Here is a 17,617-nt window from a genome sequence, read left to right as displayed (position 1 = left end):
ATTACTACAGATGGATAAAATCAGCTTTCAGTGCCCAGAATAACCTCAAACTTGCAGTTCCTTCTTTAATTTCTGTCCTTCTTCCATGCTGGCCTATGTGTGTATGGTCTCCTGCACTGTTTAAACAAAGCCAATGTAAGGTCGAAGAACTGCTCTCCATTTCTGTCTAGGTATGTTGCAACCTTTTGGACTCATTGTTGAATTCAACAATTTTGTGTAACTTATTTTCTCTTTTTGTAACAGAACTGGCCAAGTTCTGCTTAAGTTATCCATCTGTAATATTAACTCACTTTTTCTCTCTCCACTAACACTGCCTGACCTGGATATTCTCTTCAGGTTTTACCTATATTTCTCAGCTCTTTACATGTTTCTTATTCTTATTCTCTCTCTCTCTCTCTCTCTCTCTCTCTCTCCCCCACCCCCCTCACTCCCCCCACCAGTCACCCAAGTTGCTTCTTCAACAATTCGTCAAAATGTAACTCTGATCTCTTCTGATAAAATTGTGTTCCTTTGCCCTGGCTATCCTGCCTCCACCTTCTTTGCAACTTAAAACTGACCTGTTTTTTCTCTTAAACAATTGACATATGGATTAAGAAACTAAATGGTCCTCTTTTTATGCAGGCATTGTAGATGCATTCAGTGATTTAGAATGCGAAGTAGTCTGGCATGCATCGTTCTTCTCCCCTGAGGAAGGTGAATTTGATCTTATTGTGCATGATGGGAACAAGGTCAGATTGAAATGTATTGCTAAGGTACAGGATTGCATCTAGTTGTGTAAATCATTTTTATGTTTCTTTAGGTACATGAAAGGCAAATATAATGTATTTTTTATAAAAATATAATTTTCTATTGAATGTAAATTGTCTTCTCTGTCTAAAAAATGGATATCTTACCCTCTTTTGGGCATTTGGCTAGTTACACTTTGAAGTGGGATGTGGCTTTGTCTATTCATTTTCTGCTGTTTAGCATGTCTTTAATTAATAGGGAAATACTGGATGCACTTAAGGTCAGATCCTAGTGCATCTAGCTTCTCGTTTGGCTGTGAGACTTGAGGCTGAGTTTAGGATGGAAGCATGTTTTCTGAACTGAAATACCAGATGCATTTCATATCTGACCATCAGCCTTATACCAGTCATGCCTGGCAGCTATACCATGGTCCCATTCATTTGCAAAATCAGATGGAAAAAGAAAGTATTAGTATAAATTTGTTTCTTTTTTCCCATAAATATTCGTGTTTTAGATTAATTTACATCAGATGTGATTTGAAATATTTTAGATTTGTTGATTGTAATTTTTAAATTAAATGTAAGTTTTTTTACACAAAGAGCGGTAGGTGCATGGAATGCACTGCTGGGGGTGGCGGCAGAGGCAGATACATTAGGGACATTTAAAAGACGCCAGACATGTGAATGATAGAAAAATGGAGGGCTATGTGGGATGGAAGGGTTAGATTGAGCTTAGGGTGGGTTAAAAGGTTGGCATAGCATCGTGGGCCAAAGGGCCTGTGCAGTGCTGTTATGTTCTATATTCTTTTAAATGTATTTGATTTGTTTTAAATGCTTCTGGTTTATCTGCACTCTGCATTTTCTCCAAGCTTCACTGCTGCATGCTGTTTTGTAGAACACAGCACATATTGAACATACTGGAAACCCTGGTTGGAGCATTTTAAAGTGTGCCTCTATTTCTGACTGAATAGATGATATATACTTACAGCAACCTGATTACTGACTGAATAATACTTTACTTATCACATGCAAATAACACTCTTTGTACCATTCCTGAAATGCACTGCCTGGGTTCCTAATAGGTTCACTTGCTAGTCTCTGAACAGTCAAATGAGAGAAATCAGGGAGAGTGAACTTCCAGAAAATGGAAACATTTCAGTAGGTGCATGTGCATCTTGCATGGATCTACATAAGCATCCTTTTTGGCTTAAACACCGGCTTCACATTAATAAAGTGGAAGCTGTTAAAGTGGATAATCTTGCTGCAGGGAAGTCACAATTGTCATCTGTTTCACTGCTTAATCTGTCTCTCATTACCACAGTTAAAGTTGACATACTTGCCTATTCTTGCAAGCAAGTCATCAGTCATAATTATTCCTAATTTTTACAAGATATTTTAGCACAGACTTCCATGTCTGATTAAACAGCTAACAAACATCTAAAGCAGGTGGATTGCTTACTCATTCACACTTTAGCTATCAGCTGCAAAATAGCATTTATGGTATCTTTCCTGAGCTGCACTCCAAGGATCCAAAGGCAAGTAAACTGAGAGCAGTGGTGACAGATAGCTAATAATAAAGCAAAGCTGTAATTGGTAACTGATTTGTTCAAGCAGGCTGCATATATCTGCCCAACCTGAAACATGACCCATTATAGGAATCCTCCATTACTTGTTTTTTTTTATTTATTGAGATAAAGTACACAATAGGGCCTTCCAGCCCTTTGAGCGACACTGTCCCGTAATCCCCTGATTTTAATCCTAGCCTAATCATGGGACAATTTACAATGACCAACTAACCTACCAACTGGTATGACTTTGGACTGTGGGAGGAAACCCATGCAGTCACAGGGAGATTGTCTCATGATTAGGTGAGGATTAAAATCAGGGGATTGCTGGACAGCGTAGCTTGCAGGGCTGGAAGGCCCTATTCCATACTGTATCAATAGACATAGACAATAGGTGCAGGAGTAGACCATTCGGCCCTTCGAGCCAGCACCGCCATTCACTGTAATCATGGCTGATCATCCACAATCAGTACCCTGTTCTTGCCTTCTCCCCATATCCCTTGACTCTGCTATCTTTAGGAGTTCTATCTAACTCTTTCTTGAAAGAATCCAAAGAATTGGCCTCCACTGCCTTCTGAGGCAGAGCATTCCACAGATCTACAACCCTCTGTGTGAAAAAGGTTTTCCTCAACTCCATTCTAAATGGTCTACCCCTTATTCTTAAACTATGGCCTCTGTTTCTGGACTCCCCCAACATCGGGAACGTGTTCCCTGCCTCTAGCGTGTCCAGTCCCTTAATAATCTTATATGTTTCAATCAGATCTCCTCTCATCCTTCTAAATTCCAGTGTATACAAGCCCAGTCGCTCCAATTTTTCAACGTATGACGTTCCCGCTATCCCTGGAATTAACCCAGTGAACCTACGCTGCACTCCCTCCATAGCAAGAATGTCCTTCCTCAAATTTGGAGACCAAAACTGCACACAATACTCCAGGTGGGGTCTCACCAGGGCCTTGTACAAATGCAGAAGGACCTCTTTGCTCCTATACTCAACTCCCCTTGTTATGAAGACCAGCATGCCATTAGCTTTCTTCACTGCCTGCCGTACCTGTATGCTTACTTTCAGTGACTGATGAACAAAGACACCCAGATCTCATTGTACTTCCCCTTTTCCTACCTTGACACCATTCAGATAGTAATCTGCCTTCCTGTTCTTGCCACCAAAGTGGATAACCTCACAGTTATCCACATTAAACTGCATCTGCCATGCATCTGCCCACTCACCCACCCTGCATTCTCATAACATCCTCCTCACATTTCACACTGTCACCCAACTTTGTGTCATCTGCAAATTTGCTAATGTTACTTTTAATCCCTTCATCTAAATCATCAATGTATATTGTAAATAGCTGCGGTCCCAGCACCGAGCCTTGCGGTATCCCACTAGTCACTGCCTGCCATTCTGAAAAGGACCCGTTAATCCCTACTCTTTGTTTCCTGTCTGCCAACCAATTTTCTATCCATATCAGTACCCTACCCCCAATACCATGTGCTCTAATTTTGTCCACTAACCTCCTATGTGGGACCTTATCAAAGGCTTTCTGAAAGTCCAGGTACACTCCATCCACTGGCTTTCCCATGTCCATTTTCATAGTTATATCCTCAAAAAATTCCAGAAGGTTAGTCAAGCATGATTTCCCCATCGTAAATCTATGCTGACTCGGACCTATCCTGCTACTGCTATCCAAATATGCCGCTATTTCATCTTTTATAATTGACTCCAGCATCTTCCCCACCACTGATGTCAGACTAACTGGTCTATAGTTGCCTGTTGTCTCTCTCCCTCCTTTCTTTAAAAAGTGGGATAACATTAGCTACCCTCTAATCTGCAGGAACTGATGCTGGATCTATAAAACATTGGAAAATGATTACCAATGCGTCCACGATTTCTAGAGCCACCTACTTAAGTACCCTGGGATGCAGACCATCAGGCCCTGGGGATTTATTAGCCTTCAGTCCCATCAGTTTACCCAACACCATTTTCTGCCTAATGTGAATTTCCTTCAGTTCCTCCGTTACCCTAGGTCCTCTAGCCACTATTACATCTGGGAGATTGTTTGTGTCTTCCTTTGTGAAGACAGATCCAAAGTACCTGTTCAGCTCGTCTGCCATTTCCTTGTTCCCCATAATAATCTCACCCGTTTCTGTCTTCAAAGGCCCAACTTTCGTCTTGACTAATTTTTTCCTCTTCACATACCTAACGAAGGTTCCCCTACCCATGCTCAATGGCTTAGGGATATTATGTCTTGTTTAGATCTTGAAAAGATTTACTATTCACTTTTTAATTTGGACATAGAGTTCCATAAGGTGTGGGGACCTTTTCTTGAATGTTTTCATAATTCTCACCTAGATTGATTGATGTATTTTTTTTTCCCTTGGTAGTCAGATCCTGCATTTCCAGCTTTCTCTGATTCTTTGATTAGGTAGCAGGATGTGCTTTTCTAAAATTATTATTCATTTCTCTTTTTACTACAATATATAGTTCTGGGGTGATAAAAGTTTATCTCAAATGTCCTTTCAAATATTTATACTTATAATATAATGGTTGGCTTGGAGATGGATAGTGGGTGGGTTGGGTGCTTTTCTTTATAATTTTTCATTTTTAATATGGGTGACTTGCTCATTTGTTAAGATATGTGTTATTGCTATTTTTGTCTGTATTGCAATGATCCTTCTATTTATACTATTGATTTTTTTCTTCTATGCTGTAGTTTGTAGAAAATCATTAATAAAATATTTTAAAAAAGAAGCTTTTACTATCCTCCTTTATATTCTTGGCTAGCTTACCTTCGTACCTCATCTTTTCCCCCCGTATTGCCTTTTTAATTATCTTCTGTTGCTCCTTAAAAGTCTCCCAGTCCTCTGGCTTCTTGCTCATCCTTGTTATGTTATACTTTCTCTCTTTTATTTTTATACTGTCCTTGACTTCCCTTGTCATCCACAGTCGCCCCTTACTCCCCTTAGAATCTTTCTTCCTCTTTGGAATGAACTGATCCTGCACCTTCTGTGTTATTCCCAGAAATACCTGCCATTGTTGTTCCACTGTCATCCCTGCTAGGGTATCTTTCTAGTCAACTTTGGCCAGCTCCTCCCTCATGGGTCCATAGTCCCCTTTGTTCAACTGTAATACTGATACTTCCGATTTTCCCTTCTCCCTCTAAAATTGTAGATTAAAACTTATCATATTATGGTCACTACCTCCTAATGGCTCCTTTACCCTGAGTTCCCTTATCAAATCTGACTCATTACACAACACTATATCCAGAATTGCCTTCTCCCTGTTAGGCTGTAATACAAGCCGCTCTAAGAATCCATCTCTGAGGCATTCCACAAACTCCCTTTCTTGGGGTCCAGTACCAACCTGATTTTCCCAGTCTACCTGCATGTTGAAATCCCCCATAACAACCGTAGCATTACCTTTGCGACTTTTGATTTAACTTGCACCCTATATCCAGGCTACTGTTTGGGGGCCTGTAGATAACTCCCATTAGGGTCTTTTTGCCCTTAAAGTTTCTCAGTTCCATCCATACTGACTCTACATCTCCTGATTCTATGTCCCCCCTCACAAGTGATTGAATTTCATTCCTCACCAACGGAGCCACCCCACACCCTCTGCCAACCTGCCTGTCCTTTTGATAGGATGTATATCCCTGAATATTCATTTCCCAGCCCTGGTCCTCTTACAGCCATGTCTCTGTTATTCCCATAACATCATACTTGCCAATTTCCAACTGAGCCTCAAGCTCATCCACTTTATTTCTTATACTCCTTGCATTCATATATAATACTTTTAATCCATTTAAAGTAATACTTTTACTCCCCTCACCTTTCACATCGGTTCCTATTGCACTTGGCCATACTCTCCGATCCCTTCCTGAGCTTTCTGCCCTGTTAATTCTGTTGTCTTTCTTAACTTTTCTTAGACTCCCTTTCCCTTTAACTCCATCCTTATATTTCCAGTTCGTCCCCTACCCCCCCACTACTTAGTTTAAACACACCTGTGTAGCAGTGGCAAACCTACCTGCCAGAATCCTGGTCCCCCGTCTGTTAAGATGCAACCCGTCCCTTCTGTACAATTCATCCTTACCCTAAAACAGATCCCAGTAGTCCAAGAATCTAAATCCCTGCCTCCCGCACCAGCTCCTCAGCCACACATTCAGATCTCCTATCTCCCTGTTCCTGCCCTCACCAGCACAAGGAACTGGAAGAAAACCGGAGATAACCACCCTGGAGGTCCTGCTTTTCAGCCTTCTTCTGAGTTCTCTGAAGTTATGCTGCAGAATTTCTTTCCTCTTCCTCCCGACGTCATTTGTGCTGACCTGCACCACCACCTCTGGCTGTTCACCTTCACCCTTGAGGATGTCCTGCAATCGGTCTATGATGTCCTGGATCCTGGCACCAGGGAGGCAACACACCATCCTTAAATCCCGCCTGTTGCCGCAGAAACCCATTTCTGTACCTCTCACTATAGAGTGTCCTACTACCTCGGCTCTGCCTGACTTCTGTCTCCTCGGCTTTGTTTCAGCACCAATTTTTGACTCGCAGACCTGTCCGCCTCTCAGACTGGCAATGTCTTTTGTCCCAACAGCTTCCAAAAGGGTGAATCTGTTTTCAAGAGGTACATCCCCCGGGTTATCCTGTACTCCAAGCATCCATCCCTTCCTCATCATCACCCCACTTCTCTCTTCCGGTGTCTTCGGTGTAATGATGTCGCTGTAGGTCCTGTCCAGAAAACTCTTGGTTTCCCGGATGAACCTGAGGTCATCCAGTTGCTTCTCCAGTGCCTCAACACGGTCCTTCAGGAGCTGAACCTCGACACACTTTCCACATTTGTAGCAACCAGAGGCACCATCAACATCCTTGACCTCCCACATCATGCAAGCAGCATACTGAGTCAGTTGACCTGTCATTTCTTCACTGATTCTCACCCTCTCCAACTGTGGCGTAGTCTCCTCCCTCAGCCTCCTCGCCGAAGACTCTCGAGACAAAGACTTGCACTTTTCTCATAAGGCACTTCCCTCGACAAGGCCGCTCCCCGACAGGCCGCTCCCCAGAGCAAACCTTGATTATATTGGCTGATATTTTGACCAGTTTGTTTTACTTGTCGCACCTCGGCCAACCTCGAACGTTTGTGTTGCAGGCTGGTCCCAACTGGTTTTTAAATCAACCGCTCCTTCTCAGCCAATCCCCTCACTCACTCCTTCAATTGTCATACCTTGGCCGACCTCAAACGTATCTCAATAAATAAAAAATATAAGTAATTGAAGATTCCTATAAAGGGCCATGTTTCAGATTGGGTTGATAAATGCAGCCTGCTTGAACAGATCAGTTACTAATTAGAGCTATGCTTTATTATTAGCTATCTGTCACCACTGCTTTCAGTTTATTTGCCTTTGGATCCTTATGTGTACAAACGTCTTACAGGTAGCGATAGGACTTGAACCCAGTTCGCTGGTACTATAAAGTGTCATGCTGCCCCTACTACATTTCATGTAGTATTTTTGGAAACCTGTACATTTATACAATATATTGTGAGACTAAAATATAAGACAGCAGCAAAATTTATTTATGGTGTTTTCACTTACTGTTTTGGGACCAGTACTTGAAGAGCTTTTCATGTTGCAGGGAGAATGAGCACAGGGATCATTGTACAGGACTATGAGATACAAAAGAGGAGGAGCAGGAAGAGGATGTTACTAGGAAAGTTGATGAAGGCAAGGCAATGGATGTTGTCTACATGGACTTTAACACGGCATTTGACAAGGTCCTGCATGGGAGGTTGGTCAAGAAGGTTCAGTCATTTGGCATTCAAGATGAAGTAGTAAATTGGATTAGACATTGGCTTTGTTGGAGAAGCTAGAGCTTGGTAGTGGATAGTTGCCTTTCTGACCGGAGGCCTGTGACTAGTGGAGTGCTGCAGGGATTGGTGTTGGGTGTGTTGTTGTTTGTTATCTATATCAACAATCTGGATGATAATATGGTAGACTGGATGAGCAAATTTGCGAATGACACTAAGATTGTTGTTCGTCCATTGTCACCGTTGATGGAGACCTCCATTATGATGATGATGGTGTCGAGACTAGCACATGATTTGGATTTAAGTGAGGGAGAGTTGCGCAGCGTCAGCCTCACTCTCTCTTCCCAATTCCCATCTGGATCCAGTGGCAAGATAAGAGTCGAGACGACTGGAGATGGGACTAGGCGCAGTGGATGACCAGGACATCTTCTGTGTGTTGTCCTACTCTACACGTTCTACGACGCTTGCAAAGACCGCCTTCTTAACCGTTGGACCTTCCATTGGTCTCGTCCGCTCAATCCACTGGAGTCTGTCTTCACATGCTGAGTGCTGGGTCTATCTCACTGAGGGTTTGAGACCTGTCAGCTACCCTCACCTGGTTTAGCCACCTTGTCGAAGCTGTTGCCCGGCGTGTGGCAGCTGTCACATGCAAACAGCTACGGGGAGCCACAGGTGAGAGCTGAGTGCCAGGTGGGGGACCAAAGGTGGGCTAACCGCCTTGAAAAGGACGCGACATGTTCCCCCACCAGAGGTGCTACCCCTCCCTGACACCCCATACACCCCTTAGCAAGGAAGACAAAGCTTACAGCGGGATTTGCACCAGTTGGAATAATGGGTGAAAAAGTAGCAGATGAAATTTAATGCAGAGGAGTGTGAGGTGTTGCACTTTATGAGGACCACCCAAGGTAGGTCTTACACAGTGAGCGGAAGGGCACTAGGGAGTGTGGTAGAGCAAAGGGATCTGGGAATACAGGTCCATAATTCATTGGAAATTACATCACAGGTCAATAGGGTCATTAAGAAAGCTTTTGGCGCATTGGTCTTCGTAGTACCAAGTACAAGAGTTAGGATGTTATGTTGAAATTGTATGAGATGTTGGTGAGTTCTAATTTGGAGTATTATTTTCTGTTTTGATCACCTACCTACAGGTAAGATGTAAATAAGATTGAAATAATGTAGAGAAAATATATAAGGATGTTGCCGGGACTGAAGGAGCTGATTTATAAGGAAGGTTTGAAAAGGTTAGAACTTTATTACCTAGAATGTAGAAGACTGAGGGGAGATTGTATAGTGGTACCCTTCATACAAAATTATGAAGGGTACAGGCAAGGTGAATACAAGCAGATCTTTCCCACTGAGGTTGGGTGAGATGACAACTAGAGGTCATGGGTTAAGGATGAAAGGTGAAATGTTTAAGGGAACATGAGGGGAAACTTCTTCACTCATTGGGTGATGAGAGTGTGGAATGAGCTGCCAGTGCAAGTGGTGGATACGATTTTGATCTCAATGTTTAAGAGAAGTTTGGATGGTACATAGATACAGGTCGATGGGACTAGGAAGTTTGAATGGTTCAGCATGGACTGGATGGTCCAAGGGCTTATTTTTGTCCTGTAGTTATCTATGACTATGAGAAGGACATGGATCTGGGGGCCAATTGCACAGAATATTCTGAGAGCACTTCACACATATCCATATAATTAAGGAATATTACCTCAGGAGGTCGCATTTCACTGAAGAGATGATCAGTAGGATTGGCTACATATTGCAAGGATGGTTTGTGCCACAGGCTACTCTGTGCATGGGAACTTATTTTTGTAATTTTCAAGTATGTATCGCGTGCCACTGGACACCGCTGTGTATGCTCCACCTGTAAATCTAATCAGATACTTGGTGCACCAGAATGTAAAACCAACTTGATGTATCTAACTCTGCTTTCAATCACTTTTGAATGGTGCCCAAAAATTATGGAGCTTTGTTTCCTGCTTCTGGGCCATTATATTTTTTGATTTGATCCATTTTTGAATTTTTAATTAACTCTGCAGCCACCTGTTAAATATGTTAGAATTACTGCATATTTTGTGCCTTCCCTCTGTTAATCAAAACAACTTTGTTTTTTTTAATTTAAAGCTTGGTCGGGTTAATGTTCGCTTTGTTGAGAACCGTGTGCTTTTTAATTCTGCTGCTTTGAACTTAAGTGCTATGAAGACAGCCATCATCAAAAATTATGGACAAAACCATGCATACTTTAAGGTATGTCATTAATTTTCTTTTCAGTTGGGCTTATTATGATATAGGCCCTGTAGGGTTATGAATGAGTTCTGTTTTAACTTACCATAAGTTGATTTTGTTCATAAGTTAAAAAATACAAAAAAAATCGCAAAATATGATTAACAAAAATATTCCCAAATTTCATTTCCATGCCGTCCACCTCAGTACCTCTTAGCCACTTGAAAATCCTCGTTAGTGACATTGAATAAGCCACTGGAAACTGAACCTGGTATATGTAAAATATCTTTATTCAGCAAAAGCATTCCCTCTGCTCCTTTCTTTTTCCTGATGTTTTATACTTTTCTACACAAAGGTAACAAAAATAATTAAGTACAGTTTCAATGGTTTTCATTAATTAACTTTAACATTTTGAATGTGGATAGTAACTCTGTAGAATTACGTATTTACAATGGGAATACACCCAAACTTATACAATCCCTTTTAAAGTTTAACTACTGGTGGCTGGTTCTTGGGGTTCTGAGCTCCTGGACTCCTAAAATATACCTCTTTTGTTACGGCGTTGAAGGTGGCTTTCTGAATATACAGAAAAAGTATTTAGCCCTTCATCCTTTGTAATGAGTATTACATCCAGGGATTTTGATCAATTAACTTGAGAATTTTCACTTGTGAATCACATGCTCCTTTTTTTACAGTACAGCCCCCTAAAACAGGGAAAATTGTAAAGCATGATAAATTAAAAATTCAAAAATTGAAATGTCAGCAGTTCAAAAGTATTCACCCCTATTTGCTCAGTACTTAGTTGAAATGCCTCTCGGAGTTATTACAGCCTGTCGTCTTTTGGTTAATTCCTATTAGCTGTATACCAAGTGATGGAGTAAGATTTGCCAATTCTTGCAAAATTGCTCAAGCTGTGCCAGGTTAATTGAGGAGCAGTAATGAACAGAAATCTTGAGGTCTTCCCAGAGATGTCTGATCAGGTTAAGGTCAGGACCCTGACTGGACCACTTAAGGACATCAACTTACTTCATTTGAAGCCACTTCATGGTTGCTCTGGTAGTGTGTGCTTTGGGTCATTGTCTTGTTGAAAGATGAACTTCCTCTCCAGTTTAAGCTTTCTGGAGGAGGCTGGCAGGTTTTTAGCTAGGATCTCTCTGTATTTGGCAACATTTATCTTCCCATCAATCCTGACCAGATTTCCAGTTCCTGCCGCTAAAAAGCATCCCTGTAGCATGATGCTCCCTCCACTATGCTTTACAGTGGAGATTGCGTTAGCTGGCTGATGCACAGTATTATATTCACACCACACGTACCACTAACAAAATAATATCATTGCCAAAAAAGTTTTTCCAAAGCATTGCTTAGAAGATACTGTAAAGATGCGGAAGAAGGGTGTTACATAACAAGCTCAAGCTTGTTATATTTGTGGAGAATTGTGAGGAAACTGAATTAGTGAAAGGACAATTTAATTAGCATTATTTGAACAGTGATTTTTTTCACAAATTATAGATAGCTTAATCCCATTTCCTCAAATTATCGAGAGTTTAATATGATGCAACTATGCAAGGTGTCTCATAGAAAGAATTGTGAAAGAGGTTAGATGAAGCAATCCAATGATAACCAAATTTTGATGAGGCTTCTCAAGTGGCGAGAGTAGTACTGAAGTGGAGAGGTATTGAAATGAAATTTGGAAAGAAGGTAAAAATCTGAATTATATCTAATAATGAGAAGATGTGGATTGAAGCACCTTCAATAATTCCAAAAGACTGAAGTAGGGTAAATACTGAAAAGCTTTTATTCGTAATAAAATACGACTTCCATGGTGAGTGTCTGCCCCCGGACTGAGTGGGAGGGGCAAGGCGAAATCACCTTTATTCATGACTCTGTGGGAGGAGCCACAGGGGCAGTCAGCAGAGGGGCCTGTCCAGACAGTTAACCCAGTTACAACATATATATGGTTTACCACATTCACCCCTCCTTTTTTTAAAAAAGAGTCCCATGGGGTGAAGTGACTGACAATATTTAAAACAAGCATATTTACAGGTCAAGTCTATCAGGCGGTCGAGTCCGTCGCTGTGATCTACGTAGCACTGGTGGTGATTGCACCAGCGATAGCAGTTGTGTTGGCTTGGCCTGACTTGAGGTGCCAGCACGTTAGACGTCGGTAATCCCTCGTGCGTGTGCGTTGCACCTGGTATGGGAGGTCGTGTGGTGTCTGTGTAGGGCTTGGAGTGCGCGGTGTCTGGTGGCTACATATACTGGTGGATACGGGTTAATAGTCACCACAGAGTGTTCAGGGTAGGGGCCTGGTGCTCCTGCGGGTGCCAGGTCGCGGATGGAGATCGTGTCCTCTCGCCCATCAGGTAAAACCACATGGGCATACAGGGGGTTCGCATGAAGTAAGTGAACCCTCTCGACCATCGGGGAGTATTTATTGCTCCTCGCATATTTCTGTAGCAGCACTGGCCCTGGGAACGTCAGCTAAGTTGGTAGGGTGGTCCCAGTGGTCGACTTTCTGGGAAAAGAAAAGAGCCGCTCATGAGGGGTGGCATTGGTGGATGTGCATAACAGGGAGCGGATGGAGTGGAGTGCCTTGGGAAGGACCTTCTGCCAGCGGGAGACTGGCAGTCCCTTTGGCCTGAGGGCTAAGAGTGTGGCTTTCCACACCGTGGCATTCTCCTTCTCCACCTGTCCATTCCCCCGGGGATTATAGCTCGTGGTCCTACTAGTTGCAATTCCCCTAGCCAGCAGGTATTGGCGCAGCTCATCACTCATAAACGAGGACCCTCTGTCACTGTGGATATTGCATGGGTATCCGAACAGAATGAAGAGCTTGCGCAGGGCTTTTATAACAGACGTGGTAGTGGTGTCCCGGCAGGGGATGGCAAAGGGGACCCACGAATACTTGTCGATAATATTAAGAAAGTACACATTGCGGTCGGTGGAGGTAAGGGGGCCCTTAAAATTGAAGCACCTTCAATAATCCCAAAAGACTGAAGTAGGGTAAATACTGAAAGGCTTTTATTCGCAGTAAAATACAACTTCCATGGTGAGTGTCTGCCCCCGGACTGAGGAGGAGGGGTAAGGCAAAATCACCTTTATTCAGGGGTCTGTGGAGGAGCCACAGGGGCAGTTAGCAGAGGGGCGTGTCCAGACAGTTAACCCAGTTACAACATATTTATGGTTTACCACAGTGGACAGTGTATAGTGTTGTTGGGAGTTTAGTAGAAATAGAAATGTGGAGCAGAGGCAATGTTATTGGCCTTGAAATCTATTTTTTTTCTAGAATGAATACTTAAATGATAATTACCACTCGAACTTTAAGGGGCTGGCCAAAAGATACTCAATTATATCATTTCTTAATATGAGTTATAAGATGAAATTTAAATCTATATATATAGTTACAAACTGAAGTGTTAATATATTTTCAGTTGTAACTCTGTGATTTAACCACAACAGAAAGTGTAATTGATTTCCTAATGGTCGTTTATTACTCTTCTTTCCCCATAACCATTAATTTTTCCCCTCCGGTATGTAATTTCTTTTCGGGTGTTATTTTTAAATTTGTTTTTACCAACTAATCAGCCAAACAGGCTGGACAGGAACTCATTTTCTTGTTTTTATTAACTCATTGGCTCAATGGGTAGCATTCTTTACTCTGAGTTTAAAAAGTTATGGATTGAAATAGCATTTCAAGACTTGAGCACTAAAGTCTCGGCTGAAGCTTTAATGCACTACCATTTGGGAGGATATAAGGTCTCAAACAGTTATTCCTAGTGTCCTGGTGTAAAAATATCCCTCAGTCAGGATCACAAGAAGTGCAGTACCTGGTCATTATCACACCGCTGTTTGTGTGAAATTTGGCTGGTGTGTCTTCTGCATAATAAAATGCTTCACTGTCTGCAAAATATTTTGAGAGGTTCTGAGATTGTGAAAATCTCTATAGTCTTCCTTTGCACAGGAACAATCAATTCAACCCAAATAATACATTGCTCTCCTCCCCACCCCTTCTTACTCTGACTTATCTTTTTTCCAATCCTGATAAAGGGTCTCCAGCTGAAAAGTGAACTGTTTACTCTACCATAGGTACTGCCTGGCCAGCTGAGATCCTCCAGCATTTTGTGTGTATTGCTTGGATTTCCAGCAGATTTTTTCATGTTTGAATTCAACCCAAATGCCTTCTGCCGGTATTTTTTTTTACTGCAAATGTGTTTCCTCTTATGCTGTTTTATATAATCTTATCAATATTGTATTCCTTTTGGTCTCATGTTCTTTGTCTCAATTACTCTGTTCCAAGTACTGTCCATACCCTCAGAAGAGAATTCCTGAATAGATTTATTAATGGCTTATCTTGTAGTTATGATATCAAGTTTGGCATTTCTACAAGTAGTTGTATTTTCTAAAGGACTATCTTCTAAAATTCCTTCATATACTAAAAGACCTTCCTTTGGTTTCACTGATTCTTGAGGGGAGGTCCAGTTTATTCACAGTTTCTGAAAGATTGTGTTTTCAACCTTAAAACATTTCTGCATCTTTTCCAATGATTCCATTCTCTTTAAAATGTGGACAACAAATTGTGCACAATGGATGAAATGAATTCCAGTCAACACAATACATATTTAATACACCTCTCAGCTTTGAAATTCAGTTCATTTAGAAAGTAATCCAGTGCTTTAGTTTGTGTTTAGAAGAATGCAACCAATAATTTAAAAATTAATTTATTTCTCCTAAAAGGTCGAAAATGTGAATCCTGTGCCTGGGATGACAGTAATTCCTACTCATGGCATCATACCTGTTGGAGGTTTTGTGTGTTTCAAAATTTTCTTCCACCCAACTACAATATTCAAGTTTGATACCAGACTAAGGGTAAATTGAAATATATGCACATATGTTTTTAGCATTATTTGTTTTATAGCTCATAATTTCCATAATGCTGAAAATTTATACAAGATGCTGAGATTTAGAACTCCTCATATAAATATTTATGGTATTTCCTCAGGTAGACATTCGCAATTCAAATGTGTTGAAACTACGGGTTGGAGGATCAGTGGTACAACCAAAGGCTGAAATTGATCTGGTTAGTATTTAAGTGGTTTATTTTTACTCTGCATGATATTTCATGATTCAAATTCTACTTCTTGACTGAAAACAAATGGTCCCTTTATTTTGTCTGGCCAATTGTCTTTCGAAGACCTATGGTTGGAATAATCAAAGTTAATAAAAAGGTTGGAGTGTGTGTATTGCAGATTCTATTCCATTTAATACAGATATCAGGTTTGCACTTTTACATCTTCTTATTATTAATATTTGTACATTTAAACAGCCATATTCTTTTTCCTGATGGGAAGATTGCCCATTTATGGCTACGTTTGAAAATTGCATTTCTTGGGATTCGATGGGGCCTTATAAGGTTTTTAATTTTCTACTGCCTGCTGGTGACCTGTTGATTTCTCTGCTCTTCTCTAATTCTAACCTTTTGAGTATCTCTGATTTTCAGTGCTGATTGATAATCAGGCTTTCAAATGCCTTGGCTCTGGATCACTCTATCTGAACTACTCTGCCTCTACTCTGACCTGTTTAAAGGCATTCTTTAACACCAACGAACTTTGACCAATCTTTCAGGCAAATACCTGAATATCTCCACTTATGGCTTGACATAAATTATGCTTGGACATGTTTCTATAAAGCACCTTTTGGTATTTTATGATATTAAAGCCTGTATATGACTGCAACTTCTCATTTTAGATTCACATAGTATAATATGATCATTTTGATTGAGTCTTGAAATTTTTAGTACTCTCTGCCCACTGGGTAAGGGGTAGTTGTGCAAAGAAAATCATATTCAAAATATTACCTCGACATTTCCACCAGAATTGTATTTGTTGCCATCTTAGTTATAGTAGCTGGTTTTAAACAGCTGAAGTGTTCACCGTACTTTGAGTAAAATCCTCATCAATGTGTACAAATCAGGGGCCAATATTTTAATTTGAATACTGATCAAAACAGGCTTTGTCCCTTTGTTAAAACGTAGTTTCCATGGAAAAGAGGCTTTGGAAGGTGTGTGTTAAATTTTCATTAATGGTGCCAAGGGAATAAGGAGCCCCTGGATTTCACAATGAATATTTACACATTTGCTGTCATGTGCAGTATTCTTCGCATCAGTGAGTACTTGCTGAATAGGAAAGATAGAATTACTTTCAGACCACAAGTTCCCCTTGGGAGAACTGGACTGAGTAAGTCAAATTCTTTTCAAAATGATAGCGGCATGTTTCTGACCATAAATTCTGGGCCAGTGACACTATGTCCCCACCATGATGTGAATTTTGGTGTTCATCTCATGAAAAAGGGAAACTGAGCCTCTGGCTAGGATCTTTATGTCCTCGTTGTCCACGGGAATGGTACCGGAGGATTGGAGGGAGGCGAATGTTGTTCCCTTGTTCAAAAAAGGTAGTAGGGATAGTCCGGGTAATTATAGACCAGTGAGCCTTACGTCTGTGGTGGGAAAGCTGTTGGAAAAGATTCTTAGAGATAGGATCTATAGGCATTTAGAGAATCACGGTCTGATCAGGGACAGTCAGCATGGCTTTGTGAAGGGCAGATCGTGTCTAACAAGCCTGATAGAGTTATTTGAGAAGGTGACCAGGCATATAGATGAGGGTAGTGTAGTGGATGTGATCTATATGGATTTTAGTAAGGCATTTGACAAGGTTCCACACGGTAGGCTTATTCAGAAAGTTAGAAGGTATGGGATCCAGGGAAGTTTGGCCAGGTGGATTCAGAATTGGCTTGCCTGCAGAAGGCAGAGGGTGGTGGTGGAGGGAGTACATTCAGATTGGAGGATCATGACTAGTGATGTCCCTCAAGGATCTGTTCTGGGACCTCTACTTTTCGTGATTTTTATTAACGACCTGGATGTGGGGGTAGAAGGGTGGGTTGGCAAGTTTGCAGACAACACAAAGGTTGGTGGTGTTGTAGATAGTGTAGAGGATTGTCAAAGATTGCAGAGAGACATTGATAGGATGCAGAAGTGGGCTGAGAAATGGCAGATGGAGTTCAACCTGGAGAAGTGTAAGGTGGTACACTTTGGAAGGACAAACTCCAAGGCAGAGTACAAAGTAAATGGCAGGATACTTGGTAGTGTAGAGGAGCAGAGGGATCTCGGGGTACATGTCCACAGATCCCTGAAAGTTGCCTCACAGGTGGATAGGGTAGTTAAGAAAGCTTATGGGGTGTTAGCTTTCATAAGTCGAGGGATAGAGTTTAAGAGTCGCAATGTAATGATGCAGCTTTATAAAACTCTGGTT

At 41.3% G+C, this 17,617-nt stretch overlaps 1 protein-coding gene across 1 annotated transcript in view; it reads left to right on the top strand.

The window, feature by feature from the left end:
* LOC134348078 (cilia- and flagella-associated protein 47-like) overlaps nt 1-17,617 on the top strand; it is a 712,768-nt gene that overhangs the window by 131,289 nt on the left and 563,862 nt on the right. Inside the window, exons 16-19 of the mRNA XM_063050919.1 lie at nt 622-752; nt 10,215-10,337; nt 15,048-15,179; nt 15,313-15,390. Coding sequence (XP_062906989.1) covers nt 622-752; nt 10,215-10,337; nt 15,048-15,179; nt 15,313-15,390 — 464 coding nt within the window. The remainder of the gene's footprint in view (nt 1-621; nt 753-10,214; nt 10,338-15,047; nt 15,180-15,312; nt 15,391-17,617) is intronic.

This window comes from Mobula hypostoma, chromosome 6 (genome assembly GCF_963921235.1).
Source record: "Mobula hypostoma chromosome 6, sMobHyp1.1, whole genome shotgun sequence".
Classification (NCBI taxonomy): Eukaryota; Metazoa; Chordata; class Chondrichthyes; order Myliobatiformes; family Myliobatidae; genus Mobula; species Mobula hypostoma.
The sequence above is the reverse complement of the archived record's forward strand: the minus strand, read 5'-3'. Positions and strand labels throughout refer to the sequence as shown.